This window comes from Plodia interpunctella, chromosome 14 (assembly GCF_027563975.2).
Source record: "Plodia interpunctella isolate USDA-ARS_2022_Savannah chromosome 14, ilPloInte3.2, whole genome shotgun sequence".
NCBI lineage: Eukaryota > Metazoa > Arthropoda > Insecta > Lepidoptera > Pyralidae > Plodia > Plodia interpunctella.
In genome coordinates, this window is record NC_071307.1 from 8,924,752 (window position 1) to 8,939,877 (window position 15,126).

At 36.5% G+C, this 15,126-nt stretch overlaps 1 protein-coding gene and 1 non-coding gene across 3 annotated transcripts; both read right to left on the reverse strand.

The window, feature by feature from the left end:
* Nucleotides 1–1,221: 1,221 nt before the first annotated feature.
* Nucleotides 1,222–14,213, reverse strand: LOC128675559 (fatty-acid amide hydrolase 2-A-like). 2 transcript variants are annotated; one of them, XM_053755038.1, is made up of 13 exons: nt 14,002–14,213; nt 13,244–13,284; nt 11,055–11,321; nt 9,963–10,089; nt 9,302–9,473; nt 8,421–8,545; nt 7,662–7,751; nt 6,081–6,226; nt 5,267–5,349; nt 3,803–3,989; nt 2,513–2,635; nt 2,048–2,185; nt 1,222–1,593 (listed from the first exon to the last, which is right to left on the reverse strand). In XM_053755038.1, the coding sequence occupies exons 2-13, from the start codon at nt 13,280–13,282 to the stop codon at nt 1,450–1,452; spliced, it is 1,641 nt and encodes a 546-aa protein (XP_053611013.1). In that variant the 5' UTR covers nt 13,283–13,284; nt 14,002–14,213; the 3' UTR covers nt 1,222–1,449. The 2 variants fall into 2 exon arrangements, with proteins under 2 accessions (XP_053611013.1, XP_053611014.1); XM_053755039.1 differs by having other exon boundaries at nt 13,998–14,213.
* Nucleotides 4,264–4,336, reverse strand: TRNAQ-UUG (transfer RNA glutamine (anticodon UUG)). The gene has a single exon. It is a non-coding gene; the product is annotated as a tRNA-Gln (tRNA).
* Nucleotides 14,214–15,126: the final 913 nt, after the last annotated feature.

The following is a 15,126-nucleotide window of genomic DNA, read 5'->3' on the forward strand; positions in this document are numbered from 1 at the left end:
TTAAAATGAAATTATTCCTTTAAAAAAAATAACAATAAATGCTTAATCACTGGAACTAAATAATTATATATTTGACCAGAAAAATATAACTTGAAAATAAATCTTCAATTGTGTCTTAATACTTTAGGAATGAAAAGCCAGTGACATACGCACAGACACACAGTCACGGCGAATATACAAGTGGTGTTCCGTTTTTATTTTTGCCATTTGACTACGGAACCATAAAATGGAATCATTTCGTTGTATGTCTGTTTTTAATGGGCTTTTCTAAATATACTTGAATTGGTGAAGAATTAGATTTATGGTGAAGTTATTCATAAGAAAGCATACTTTAAACTAAAGTATGTTTTGTTTCGTTCTGTCAACGGCAAATTTTGTAAAGTGCGATAGTGAAAAACTGTTTTTTGACGAACTACATTTTTTTTAATATGGCAATACCAAATAGAACGATCAGGATTGGTTGATAAACACCCAGTGTTGCTATATAACAGGAGAGAGCGTCCTCATTTTATATCTTCACTTGACGACCTCGGTGGTGCAGTGGTAAAATGCTTGCCTCTGAACCGAGAGGTCCCGGGTTCGATCCCCGGTCGGGTCATGATGGAAAATATTTTTCTGATTGGCCCGGGTCTTGGATGTTTATCTATATATGTATTTGTTATAAAATATAGTATCGATGAGTTAGTATCTCATAACCCAAGTCTCGAACTCACTTTGGGGCTAGCTCAATCTGTGTGATTTGTCCTTATATATTCACGTATTTAAGCTTAAAGTACGTGTTATCTTTTATATGAATAAAAGAGTAAATAGACAACGTAACGAAACAACAACATAAATAAATATATAAAAAATATATCTTTAGAGTATTATCATGTTAACCATCACCATTACCAATATACCGAATGTCTGTACTCACAAACGTAAAGTACATACGTATAAAACTATACGCCCTTATAATTACCTGCACCCCTCTAAAAATTGGGACTAAATTTTCATGTCATTCGATGTATTCAGAGATTTTAGACGAAAAGGCACAGTTGTATCGCACCGCTCCTACGCAAGATGACGTTCATTGCAAATTGAACTTTAAAGCGTAATTTGTAGACTTACTTTACAATGACAACAAAATAGCGGACTGCTCACTGCTAGATGTGTTCATTGAAAAATGATCTGTAAATCGTCGTCTATAGACGTATTTTACTTTTTTTATTCGAAAAATGCACTTTGACAACACTCTCGTGTTGTCAAAGTGCATTTTTCGATGAACGCATCTTGCCGGGTGGGTACAACTTGGTTGTTGTTACTAGCGACCTGGCCCGGCTTCGCACGGGGTCATCATGTTTGTATGTACCTTCAGTCATAAATTGTCTACATAAAAGTGAAAACTGCATCGAAATCTTGTAATGCGGAGGGCGACTGTTTGTATGCGACTGTATGGTGTGTATTGTATTAGTGTACATTGCATGGAGGTACGTATCCACCGACATGTCTGCCCAAATACTCCGCCACGGCCAGACACAGGGACTCCTGGTAAGGGCCCGCCACCACCTGGATGCCCAGTGGAATACCGTCCTTATTCAGACCCAGTGGCACCTAGAAACCATAAGATATTTTTTACAACAATTCAAATTATATACCCATAGTGTAGGAGTAAGGATAATAGTAGTATATATTAAATAAGTAAAAATATGTGGAACAAAACGCTGAATCGACTAAAAATGATTTTTTGGCGCAAAGTTACACGTGTGCCACCACGAGCGTTTCTCGCCTTGCAAGATGTTGTCAAAAACAAATTTCTCGGGTTTTCTCAATGCGATAAAACCTCATAGTGTGTAACTATGAGGAGCATGAAATGTGTTGCCAAAAACAAATTTCTCGGGTTTAACAAATTTCTCGAGGCGAGAAACCCTCACAGTTACATGTGTGCAACTAACTGAGCGTTTCTCGCCACGCAATGTTTTGCCTAAAACACATTCCTTGAGTTTCTCAACGCGAGAAACCTTCATAATTACACACGCTGCAAGTTAAACAGTAAACATATACACACCTGAGCCGCAGGAAGTTTGAGCACGTTGAAGATGCCCCAGTGCGCGAAGTGGAACGGCTTCAGCAGCAGCGAGTAGTGGTACGGGGCCACTGTCGGGGCGCTGGGGAACAGCAGAACTCCGTCCGTGCCGAGTGCGTGCTGGAGTACCGTTATTGTTATAAAGCTGCACATTACTTGGCGGTGTATGTATGATGAGACACTTGGCAAGTGAATGTGTCATGTATACTTGTTAAACTAGCTTTTGCCCGCGGCATCTGCACCTGCGTAAATTTACCACGGTAACAGTTGTTCATTGTTGGGATGAAAGGTGCCCTATAGCCTTCTCCATACTTCAAACTACGTGTATGTTTCATTCCAGGTAATCACGATGAACTATCCTCATGAGGAAATACGACTATGAAGATATATAACGTTGATGTCACAATAAATGAAGTTAAATAAATGATTAAAGAAAATTAAACTCACAAGCAAATCTTCCTTCAACTCGTCTGTTAATTTGTCCGCCCATTGCTCATTAACCTGCGGCAGGATCTGTTCGTCGACCAACTTCAATATGGCGGCCAGCGTGAACTCTGATTGGCCCAAAAGCTGGAAGAAAAAAATTATAAGTGATGTGTTATCAAACTTGATGTTTTGATATAATTTAGATCGAGTTCTTGTCTCTCAGTTGATAATGCACCTTTAGGCGACGGCGTGACGGCTTCTATATGGTTTGTTAATTTTGAACCAAATCCTATTGATTGATTTTCTAAAATGTTTAATATGGTTTTTATACGAGTCGCCTAAAGGCGCAAAGTTACATGAAAACCTTTGAAGATTATCTCAATTTTTAATATAGTTCGTATACATCATACATCTGACATGTTTTCGCGAATGGAACCGGAAACACGCAATGATGACAGAGAGAAGTTTAAGACATAACTAATAATTCTTTTTATCGATATGTGTAGCAGACTCTTACTGTCTCTTTTCTTCTTCTTCTTCTTCTGTGTACTTCTCAAAAATTACATTTCTGATTAAAAAAATCAGGATTTTATTACTTTTCAAATTAGTAAAACTATGTCGATCAAAATCTGTTCGTTTGGCTGCTATAGCGCCACGGACATACAGTTTCGGTGTAGTAAACTGTGACTTCTTCTTGACCTTATCCCACTCATGTGGGGTCGGCACATTATGTAAGTTCCTTCCATTTCGTTCTGTCATTTGCCATATCCATTGATACTCCTTTCCTGTTCACACTATCCTTGACACATTCCATCCATTTCTTCTTGGGTCTTCCTCTATTCCTGGAACCCTTTACTTCCACCTTTAATGCCCTTTGAGTGACGTGATTTTCATATCTTCTTAAAATATGCCCGTACCAGCCAATACCTATACTATTGACGTATAGTAAACTATGACGTTCGTTAAAAAAGTAAAATTATGTCTAGAAAAAAAAAAAAAACACCTGACTTTTAAATTGCTAACGTTTCAAAACAGGGACTCGTTAGTTTAAGTTCGCTGTTAAATTTTCAATTAAAAACACTATTAACGTATCCTTTCTGAGCCGCAGAACACCAAAGTGGTTCACCTATTGTGGTGTTCCAATTGTCAATGTAAATTGTCGAAAAGACAGCGTTAACAAGTTCATTTGTTAGACAAATCAAAAAGCCTCCGACTTTCAATATTAATTTCGCTACAACTTTTGAACGGTTTTGAACAAACACATCTGAGAACCACCGCATAAAAATTTGTCAATAAAAAAAATCTACTCACCTTTTTGGGCAATTCGACAATAGCCTTCGCCTCTCCTTTATTATTGGCCAGGAGTTTGGGGAAACTGTCCACTTCTTTTGTCATCGCGTGACGCCATAGCGAGTACATGTAGTCGAAGCCGTGGTGGTAGTACGGTTTTGGTCCGCTGGCGGTGGATGGCGCCACCTCTGCTAGTTTGGATATCGCCCTAAAATTAGGTTTTCTAAATTTTCTGGCTTCAGAGACACGAGGGTTTCGCAGTAACCCAGCAGTGGAACAGATTAATATATTTAACGTTTATTCTTACATATAATATAAATATATATATATTAGGACAAATCACACAGATTGAGCTAGCCCCAAAGTAAGTTCTATACTTGTGTTATGGGATACTAACTCAACGATACTATATTTTATAACATATACATATATAGATAAACATCCAAGACCCGGGCCAATCAGAAAAATAACATTTTCCATCATGACCCGACCGGGGATCGAACCCGGGACCTCTCGGTTCAAAGGCAAGCACTTTACCACTGCGCCATCGAGGTCGTCGATATTATAAGTCTTTTGCCGCGTCTGTCTGTACAATAGGGTAGTTGACAAAGGTCGGAAAATTGTAAAAAGTATGTATAATCTAGATAAAATAGATTTATTTTGGATGATTACGAAAATTCATAGACTATAACAATGCAGCTGGATCTAAATAGCTACGATGATTTAACAAAGGCTGGGACGTCCATTTTTGAAAAATTATAAAAATAAATTTAGCCATCATAAAAAACAAAAAAAAAATTTGCAACTATTTTTATTAAGAGTCATCACCATAAACGTAACGTAATGTAGCTGTCGAACAAACATAGCTTTCTTAGCGAACATATTAGCACGTTGTGACGTCACTCCTACATGTCATTTAGCATTGAGAGTTGGAACGAGTCTAAAAATGTGTAATTTTATTTTTGTCATATCTTTGAAAGCGTTGTCATTGTCACAGTATTTTTTTTCACTGGAGTTTCTATGAATACAAGGCCCATCGAATCATCACAAAAAAAAATTGTCAACTGGCCTATTAAAAAACTACTGCGCGGATTTTCACGCCGTTTTCAGCAACAGATAGAATGCGATTTCTGAGTAAGGTTTTGATGTATCGTTTATGTTTTTTAATCGAGTGAAGCCGTGTCGCTAGTATATGTTAAGGAAAACTAAAGACGAGCTACCGTATGAAAATTCGCGCATTTATAATCCTAGTAGTTCGCCACAAACTTAAACCTCGCGAACACAATAAATTTTGATGAATTCTTACAAAATTGTGAATATTTCAAAAACGACATAAACTTAAAAATTGTATTGACAGATATCCTACATACCTACCATTTAAATTTCATTTAGTTATCGCGTTACAAACATACATACATACATACATACAAAAAAAATTTTTTTTTGACCCAAGTTGAATTGTAATCATTAAAATTGTACAGTTACCTTTTCATGGCCTGTCTCAGTTCAGAGCTGATTGGGCTCACGCGCAAATCTTGCGCAGTTTCCGTGTAGAAAACTTTGACGTTCTAAAAAAAAAATATAGTAACGTAAAAAATACTTATATGTCTAGGAAAAAAACCACTGTTTTAAATTTGCTAATGTTTTAAACGTTTAGCAAATTTAAAACAGTGTTTTTTTTTTATCAGTTAGGGACTCCTTAGTGCGGGTTTGTTATTAAATTTTCGATGAAAATACTATTCTTACTCATCCTTTCTGAGCCGCAGAACACCAAAGTCGTTCACCTAGGTGTTCCAATTGTCAATGTAAATTGTCGAAAAGACAGCGTTAACAAGTTCATTTGTTAAACAAATTAAAAAGCCTCCGACTTTCAATATTAATTTCGCTACAACTTTTGAACGGTTGAACCGATTTTGAACAAACACATCTGAGAACCACCGCATAAAAATTTACTATCAAATAAAAAAAAACCGCATCCAAATCGGTTCATCCGTTGATGAGTTACGGTGCCACGTACACAAACGGACACACTTAGCGGTCAAACTTATAACACCCCTCTTTTTGTGTCGGGGGTTAAAAATTGTATTTAACAAGTGTTGGACAGGATCAACTGGCCAATCATAACAGGCACATTTATCTGGCAGTTAATTCGATCTGTCAGATTGCAATTAAATATTCTATCAGAGCAGTGAGACAAGCACTTTTTATGTTATCATGTCTATTATTGCTAACAATAGTGTCGGATTTTATTCAAGTCGCCTAAAGGCATCTGACATGTAACAGTTATTCTTGTACTTACTTTAATATCAACAGGTTTGTCGAATCCCAATTGGCTGGCCTTATCCCCGGCTACAACTTTAGTGAGTGGTGCTAGATCCTGTATGTGTCTGCTGACGAAGCTTATGGACGCCATGGTGGGCGCTTGACCCGTGCGGAGGGCCAGACCTGGACAATTATAACTAATTTAGAGGTTCCGGTTTCATATTAAATTGTTTTGAACCCCCCGACAGCAGACGCCCCCCCGTCTTAGTTACAAGTTGACGTGTTTGTGTATCTGTATATCGTAACAGCTGAAGCGATTTTGATATTGTTCGTTTCTTTTTTATTTGAAAGTGAATTTCGTCGAGGTTGTTCTCAGCTATGTTATGGAAAATGTGCGTTCATCCGTTTTTTGGAAACTGTAAGCTTTATTCTACTAACTGATGAAACAAGATACGACTTCCGAAATCTGAGGTGGGTGAATTGTTGAGCATTTAGATCACCGCCACTGACATTCTTCAAATTTCAACAATGACAAGAATCTTTATACTGCCCTAATCTATGTACATATAATATGTGCATATTTCTATGTGCATATTTCTGTACATAGGAGACATTAAAGAAAAATAATTATGGCCCCGGTCGGGTCACGATTTTTCTGATTGGCGCGGGTCTTGGTTGTTTATCTATATATGTATTTGTTATAAAATATAGTATCGTTGAGTTAGTATCCCATAACACAAGTCTCGAACTTACTTTGGGGCTAGCTCAGTCTGTGTGATTTGTCCGTATATATTTATGGGATTCATAGAAGTCAAAACAATTCTTATTAGAATTTTTGTCAATCTGTCTGTATGTTCGTAAAAAAAAAACTGGATGGAATTTGATGCGGTTTTTACAGTCGTAAAGCGGATGGTCTAACTTAAAATCTGATGTAGGTTTCATCGAGATACGTTGCTTAGATCTCGATATATTGACAATACAACAAACAAGTTATGAGGGGACACATAAAAAACACGCGGGCACAGCTGCCGGCAAAATATGGTTTATTAATAACTAGCTGATGCATGCGACTTCGTTCGCGTGGCCGAACAATTGTTGGTAAGGATTCAAAATTATTAGAGAAATTTAATTGTACCGACAAATGTAACGATACCTATGACTGAAAAAGTATACTTTCTATAGTTTAGCTGAACTGTTATGTGTTCTTCAGGTGTTCCAGATCTTCGATCCTTTTTACACCTCAACAGAAAATACTCATCAGGCTGAACAACTTTTGTTAAGGCGTCTTTTCAATATTTCCTATAGTTTAGCTGTACCATAATTGTTTTCCATCAGGTGTTCCAGTTTTCAAAATAATTTATATCCTATATGTTGCCCAGGCTTAATAGCTATATAACAAAAAAGTTTCATTCAAATCCGTCCAGTAGTTCCGAAGATTAGCGTGTACAAACAGACAAACAGACAGATTTTTTTTTCAAATTCTTACTCTGTTGCTGTGACTCTATCGCCTAATTTTATTTTTATGTAAATTTATTCAATGTACAGGATTTTTTTTTCTACTGTTTTATTATATGTATTGATAATGTGTGTTCGTGGTAAGATTTTATATAACTCTAACCTCTCAAATTGGTGCACCCGGCTGTGGGATTGAGCGCGTACAGTCCACAATAAAACCCGGGCATCCGAGTGGACCCACCGATATCTGAACCTGGAAATGTAAAAAGTATATAATTGTTTATTGTAAATAATAAGTATTTTTATCTAAACTATTCATAATATAATATTATAAAAAGAAAAGATTTGCATTTTTCTTTTGTTTGTCTTAACTAAAATTATAAATGTGAAAGTAAGTTTGTTTGTTTGTTACCTCTTCACGCTTTATCTACTCAAGCAATCTTCTTGAAATTTTGCATACACATAGTTTGAAGTACGGAGAAGGACATAGGCCTTCATCTGGAAAAATTAACGCGGGCGAAGCCGCGGGCAAAGTTTGTAGACAATAAAGTGAACTAAAATGTTGGTATTTATGTATGACGGTCTCAGTGGCGCAGTGGTAAAGTGAACCGAGAGGTCCCGGGTTCGATCCCCGCTCGGGTCAAGATGGAAAATGATATTTTTCTGATTGGCCCGGGTCTTGAATGTTTTTGTTTATTACACAGTGTTATTAATATATGTATTTGTTATAAAATATAGTATCGTTGAGTTAGTATCCCGTAACACAAGTCTCGAACTTACTTTGGGGCTAGCTCAATCTGTGTGATTTGTCCTAATATATTTATATATTTTACTTATTTACAGTATTTGTTATAAGATGTAGTATCTCGTCGAGTTAGTATACCATAAGACAAGTCTGTCTCGAACCACTCGTAGCACTTACACAAAGCGACAGGCGCGGCGAGCGCGGCCGCCAGCGCGGCCTCGCCGCCGCTGGAGCCGCCGGCGGAGCGCCCCGAGTGGTACGGGTTGTTGGTCTGTCCGAACACCATGTTGCGGCACTCCTGCCTATAATTACATTAACGATTTTCCAATCCACCGACTAAATATGTGTTATATGCCGGTCGTGGAGCGTAATACAAACATAGAATGTGCCAATTGCTGCTCTCCCCGCGCAGATTGTAAAAGACAATTAAGGGCGTTCCCTTGATTGACTTTTATTGATTGACCTGACTTGATTGGCTTATCCTTTGGCTATAAAGTGGAGATTTTTCGCATATAGGCGATGGTCAAGCATCCTTTCACTATATAATCTCAACTCCACAAATAAGCTTGCCATACAGCTAAACGTGGCCTTCGAGTTCGCAACTCTTGGCCCTGTCTACCCCGTAAGGAATAACGTGATACTATATCTGTAAAAATAGAGGAGGACCTGGACAACTAGTCGTTTTTGTTTGCACATCTACAATAAACGGTTCGCAAACGTCATATTAAGGGTGGAGCTCATTTTTTTTGGGCGGGACCATGAAAACGGAATCGTCGAAAAAGAGAGAAAGATTCACCACTTATTGACCTCATGCACGTTAGTGAGGGCCACAGCCGCTACAGGGAGAGAGAGAGACGGCAGAAGAAAGAGAGAGAGACTCACCACTTATTGACCTCATGCACGTTAGTGAGGGCCACAGCCGCTACAGGGAGAGAAAAAGAGACGGTAGGAGAAAGAGAGAGATTCACCACTTATTGACCTCAGGTACGTTACTGAGGGCCACAGTTGCTACAGGGAGAGAGAGACGGCAGAAGAAAGAGAGAGAGAGAGAGACTCACCACTTATTGACCTCAGGCACGTTGGTGACGGCCACAGGAATAGCTCCGGCCAGCCGCAGCAGCCGCACACACTCGGCGTCGCGGTCCGCACGCGAGTGACGTCGCGAGCGGAGCCCCAGCGAGTTGATCATGCCTTCTACTGCGGTGCTCTCTTTGGCTGTGAATGGGACTCCTGAAAAACGATTTTTGATAGAAGAAAGACCATAGCTAAAATAGTGATATAATTAAAATAAATCAAATTGAAATAAAACAGAGCGAACTTGTAGAAGAGGATTGTGAGATTCTCTCTATCGTTGAGTTCGCGATGGCTGACGCGTCAACTCGTGAGCGGGTGCTGCCGGGGGAACAGGTCAGCTCTATTTTGATAAGTCATCAAGAATTCATTATCTGCGTCACGGACAAGTCTTTGCTTCTGTGGATATTGGAAAAGTACCCTACTTATTATTCCGATATTCACAGAAGCAACACCTTCTCATCCTTATATAATATAAAACAAAGTCTTCTGTCGCGTCTGTCTGTTCGCGATAAACTCAAAAAATACTGCACCAGTTTTCATGCGGTTTTCACCTATTGACAAATTTCTGAGGAAGGTTTACCTGAGCGAAGTCGGGGCGGACAAATAGTTAAATAATATAGTTGTAGAAGTGCAAATATAGTATACCTAAGAAAGGTTTTTTATCAAAGTCCTCCTTCGAGAGACCCTCAGCAATTTGTCTGTCCACCTCGCGGGCGTCCGTCAGAGCTGCTTCGAACCTCTCGTCCGTCACCGCGTTCAGGATTGGGTTCACCTGAAGGTGCCAACAAAATTAAACATATTTTGTGGTAAGTTATTTTCTTCAATACAAACAGATATTTGACTACACCAACCTTCGCGTCTGTCTGTATGTGATAAAATAATAACAAAGGTGATGAGAACTGTTTAATTATTTATTTCGATTAAAACAATACCACAGAATATGACATAGTGGACTAATGTATAGACGAGAGAGAGAGCCGGTCAGTTTTAAGAGGCAATTACAAACTTTTCCACATTGCTATTTCATAAGCGTAGGCGTCCATATTTCTATCAGTATGTATGAACGTGATAACTCAAAAACTACCGGACGGATTTTGCACGGTTTTCACCAATAGATAGTGTGATATTCCTGAGTCTGAATGTATTTTTTGTCGAGGCTTTAGTTGCTTGGTGCGACTATGCGGCCTCAGGTGTATTACGGTTTTACCCAAACGAAGCCAGAAGGGGACGCTATACACCATAAATTTTTAATTATGCCAAAAAATAAAATGGGGCTATCAGTACCTATTACTGATAATTTGTGCACAGTCAAAACATAAAAAATCGAAACACAAAATTTATCCAAAAAATCTACTTAAGAGTGTGCCACCTGACTACTACGCTTTATAGTAAAGGGATTGTGTTGTCATTGTAGCGGTTCACACAAAGTCGATTTTCATTGATAAATTCTGACAATTCTTTTTCATTTATTTATTTTTTGCCTATGCCAGGGTCATTGCACGCGAGAGCGAGAGAACACGATAAACTATGAATTGGAAGAAGGAGTTTCAAACTACGTCCATAAATTCATGGATATTTTGGGATAAACGCAAAACTCAATAAATTTGGTGATAAACGATAATATGAAATTTGGATTACTCACATGCATGAATAGGGTCTCTAATATTACTTAAAAAAGCCTTTAATATTTTTGGCATATTTCAAAATTTATGGTGTATACTAAATGATAAAACTTACAAGTTTAATTCTCTCAATGCAAATGTTCACCAACTCCTCTGAAGTCAGCTCTTTATTCCGTATCTTCGCTGCCAATGTCACAGCGCTTTCAGCGAGCAAGCTGTGCCTCTTGTCCAGGGCCGGGATTGGTTGCCGCTTGCTCTCCCAGTAGAACGAAAACACCAGGTCGATGACCCAGTCCAGGATGGAACGGAAGAGCAGGAACGAGTGTTTCAAAACATTGAACGCCATTCCTCGGACAATTTTGTTGGTTTTTTTACGACGCTCCTGAAATTCAAAAGATAATAAAGAAATTAAAAAGATAAAGCGAATGCTAAATTTTACTGTCACTCTCTCGAGCATCTTCCCGTGTCCCCGGTTACATTCGGAGCTGTGACACCGAGAAACCAGTATCATCTTGTCTCATTCTGAACTATCAATATTGTTTTAGATTATCGATAGCTTTTTGTCATAATTCATTTATTAATTGTGTAACATGGGTGTACTGTATATAAGATGGTATTAGTATTAATGAAGTCCGCTATGTCTTACCACTAAGGTTTACAATGTCTTGAAACAATAATTTAAGAAATAAAATGTATCTAAACAATAGGTAATTAGTTGATAAGGGTGAATTTCATGACTTTGATTGAACGCGGCGTGTAGCGTTTCATTAGTGTCGCACATTTCACATTAAACATTTATAAAATTAACATTGTACCAGTAGGTACTTTACTTATTTATAAAATAGGGTAATTAAATTGATTACTGTGTATGGTATGCAGTCAAAGATTTTGGTAAAACTGTAATAATTTGATTGGATTCTTCCACGCATTTTGAACTTACGCAGCTAGCACTATCAACGGTTTGGGATTTTCCAATGTCAACAATATATTTTTCCGTAACACTAATGGCTGGAGTTAAAAAACAAATACTATGCTTGCTTACTAATAAATCAATATCAATTATTTATTCACAAAGACATTCACTGGGCACTAAGACACAAGTACAGTTGCTATTTGAAGAGTTTAGAGAAAAATACACAGACTCTGATGCAAATTAAATAGCTTCTTGTAACGCAAATAGAAAAATTTACAATATAAGAATGAGCATCTGATTTAGCTAAGTACATACACAGAACACACTCAAGTGAAATATATATTGCTAGCTCATGGAAGAGTCTGCTTGGGAGAAATCTCTGGGAGTCATACTTGCTAGTCGATAGTATATGCATACTATTGATATGCATAATATGCCTGATAAATATTCATTTATCAGGCATATTCCATGAAGTAAATCAATAAATGGTTCCCTAACCATTGTATAAAATTTTAAGGCATGGCATACTTTATTATTATTGCTATATTTTTGTATAACAGTTTACGCATAGTTTTATAAGCCATAATAGTGATCAAGCATAATCTTCAAAATATTAGATGCATAATATTTGAAATGCTCATTCGCTTCGCTCGCTTTTGTTACTGGAAGTATTATATAATCTGTGCTTTTGTCTTGATCACAAGTAAACTAAAAAACCTAATCTTCTAATATAAGAAGACCTTCTTATATGGTCTTTGTATGTACACTGTTTTTTAATTGTAGTGTAGATCGTAACCTTATAATTTTACTACTATGTATAGTTTTACTACAATTTGTTATGTGTATTTAATTCTATAATAATAGTTATTTATGCGAACACTGCCACAAGGTACTGTTATGGCAAGAAAATTATGCCAACATAGTTATGCCAAAGTAGGTATTATGATAAACATAATTATGCAAAGAGAAAATTATGTAAATAAAAAAATATTTGTAATAATTTTAAAAAAATGTGACAAACAAGGCAATAAAACAACTGCATAGCAAAAAACAAACACACAGACATTTACATTTGTTATATACAGTATTTTTTGATATTGTAATTCACTCATATTATCTATAATTGACAGCACAAAAGACAAGCAACAAGTGACTCTAATATATGTATATTATTTATTATGTTTAGGACGTCAAACAGGCGCCGTAAAATCTTCAAAATTTTAACATTTTTTTAAGGCTTTCCAACCCCACCAGAACCGGGAACATGCAGAAATTAGATATATTACAAATTACTGTTGTTACTTACTATTATAATATCAAAATGAGGTGAAATATCAGGACTAGTTAGATATATTTTTTTAAACTTTATTTTAACTAACAGTTTCACTTACCTTTATTATAGGTTTTTTTTCTATCTCTTTCGTGCACATTTCTGAAAGAATAAACACTTCAGCAAATATGACATAGGTAAAAAATATAAAACTTTTACAATTTGTCATAACAATGTTTACGGACATTAAAATTTCATGGCGCCAGTTGAAAATCAGCATCTGCCAGGGCAACATGTTGTACAAAAATATGTACCTAAATATTAGTTTTAAGTGCTATCTTCTTAGTATAACAACATAAACATGTTTTTTCTTTTGAATGAACATATTTTCTTTCAATTTCTGTCTGCCTTTATAACCTAATAGACATTATATATGTATAGTTTCTATATTAGAAGTCCCGGCTTCAACTTCAGTGAAGTAAATCTTGGATAGGTTATATAGGTTTTTTTGTATATGATATAAATTTAGTTTTGTTGAGTTATTATAGTATCTCTTAACACAATCACACTTTGGTGCTAATTCAATCTGTGTGATTTATCCATACAAATACTATATATATGGATTTTTTTTTTATTATCACAGCAAAGTTACAATTTGATAACTTTCTATGAATTGAAAACACCTACTAGGTATCTACATATTTTGACCAAAATTGTCTCTCGTGATGAGAGACCACAAGTAAACGTGTAAATCAAGTTAACAATTGTGTTTTAACTGACTTTTTGACCCCAATTAGATTAGGTACCTACCTACTTTGAAGTATGAAAATAAAATTTACATACAAATTTGAAGTTTAGAAGTAATAAATAGGTACCTACATAACCTGCTTTAATCTTAACGCTTGAACCTGTTTTCCAACTTTTTAATAGCGTGTAATTTAATCAGATGTTTGTCGATTTTATCAAATTCACTTTCCGATATTTAACACAATAACATTACAAAACAATTTCACTTGCATTTTGCATTGCAGTGTTTGCAGTTTAACACTTTTTTTACAAGTTTTACTTAGACAGTGCAGGTTGACAGGTGCGAAGAGCCGAAGACATGACACTGACACATGCATGACATTACGAATTTATATATTTTTGACAATGATGTTTAGTGACGTAGATAGAGTATGGCCCGGGCCAGGAACCCAGGTCATTTATTACCCGATTGTAAAATATAGAGCTGTTGTTTGTTTTTGTTTGCAAAGAAACCAGTTTCAAAAGTATTTTCAAATTTACCTCCTGCATGATTAAGAGATAATGTATTGGTTCATTTGGCGACAATATAAAAGGTTTATAAAACTTCAAAAATAGAAATAATAAGAGTAATAGACTAATAGTAATTTTTATTTGATTAGGTAGATATATACCTACTTAGTTTTCCTAAATTCCTAATTAATAATTACATATTCTATCTACCATTTTCAGCTTTACATTCTTCGTAGTCGTATTCCTCATGGCTGAGCGTCGTGGTTATTACGTGGAATGAAACACACACAACAACTTTCTTGGCATTATTAATGGAGTGGTTTGCCCTTGCCTTCTTCATTTCACAAATAAATAAATAAGAATCAACCAGTGCAGGTTTCCTCAGGATGTTTTCCTTCCGCGGAACATACCAGCTTTAAATACCATTGATCAAATACCTTGTATTTGTATATCAACCGACCGACCACTTGCCGCCATTTGTTTCATTCATAGGCTATCCATCCATATCCATGTATGTGTGTATGTTTGGTACTCATTCACGAAAAATCTTAGTTACCTACTTAGTTGTTTTCTGTCATTAAATATTTCATTAAAAAAATATATATTTTTCTTTCACTTAATTTTATCAAATACTAGCGGCCCGTCCCGGCGTCGCTCGGGTAAAAACCGAATAAATTATACACCTAAACCTTCTTCAGGAACCATACTAGGTATCTATTGGTGAAAACTGCATGAAAATCCGTGCAA

Bases quoted from the DNA above. Each gene is read 5' to 3' on its own strand.
- LOC128675559 (XM_053755038.1), bottom strand. From the start codon at position 13,282: ATGTGCACGAAAGAGATAGAAAAAAAACCTATAATAAAG. The intron at 9,474-9,962 runs GTATACTATATT...ATCGTTTTTCAG, and splicing joins TGATAAAAAACCTTTCTTAG to GAGTCCCATTCACAGCCAAA. The intron at 2,636-3,802 runs GTGAGTAGATTT...TTTTTCTTCCAG, and splicing joins TTGTCGAATTGCCCAAAAAG to CTTTTGGGCCAATCAGAGTT.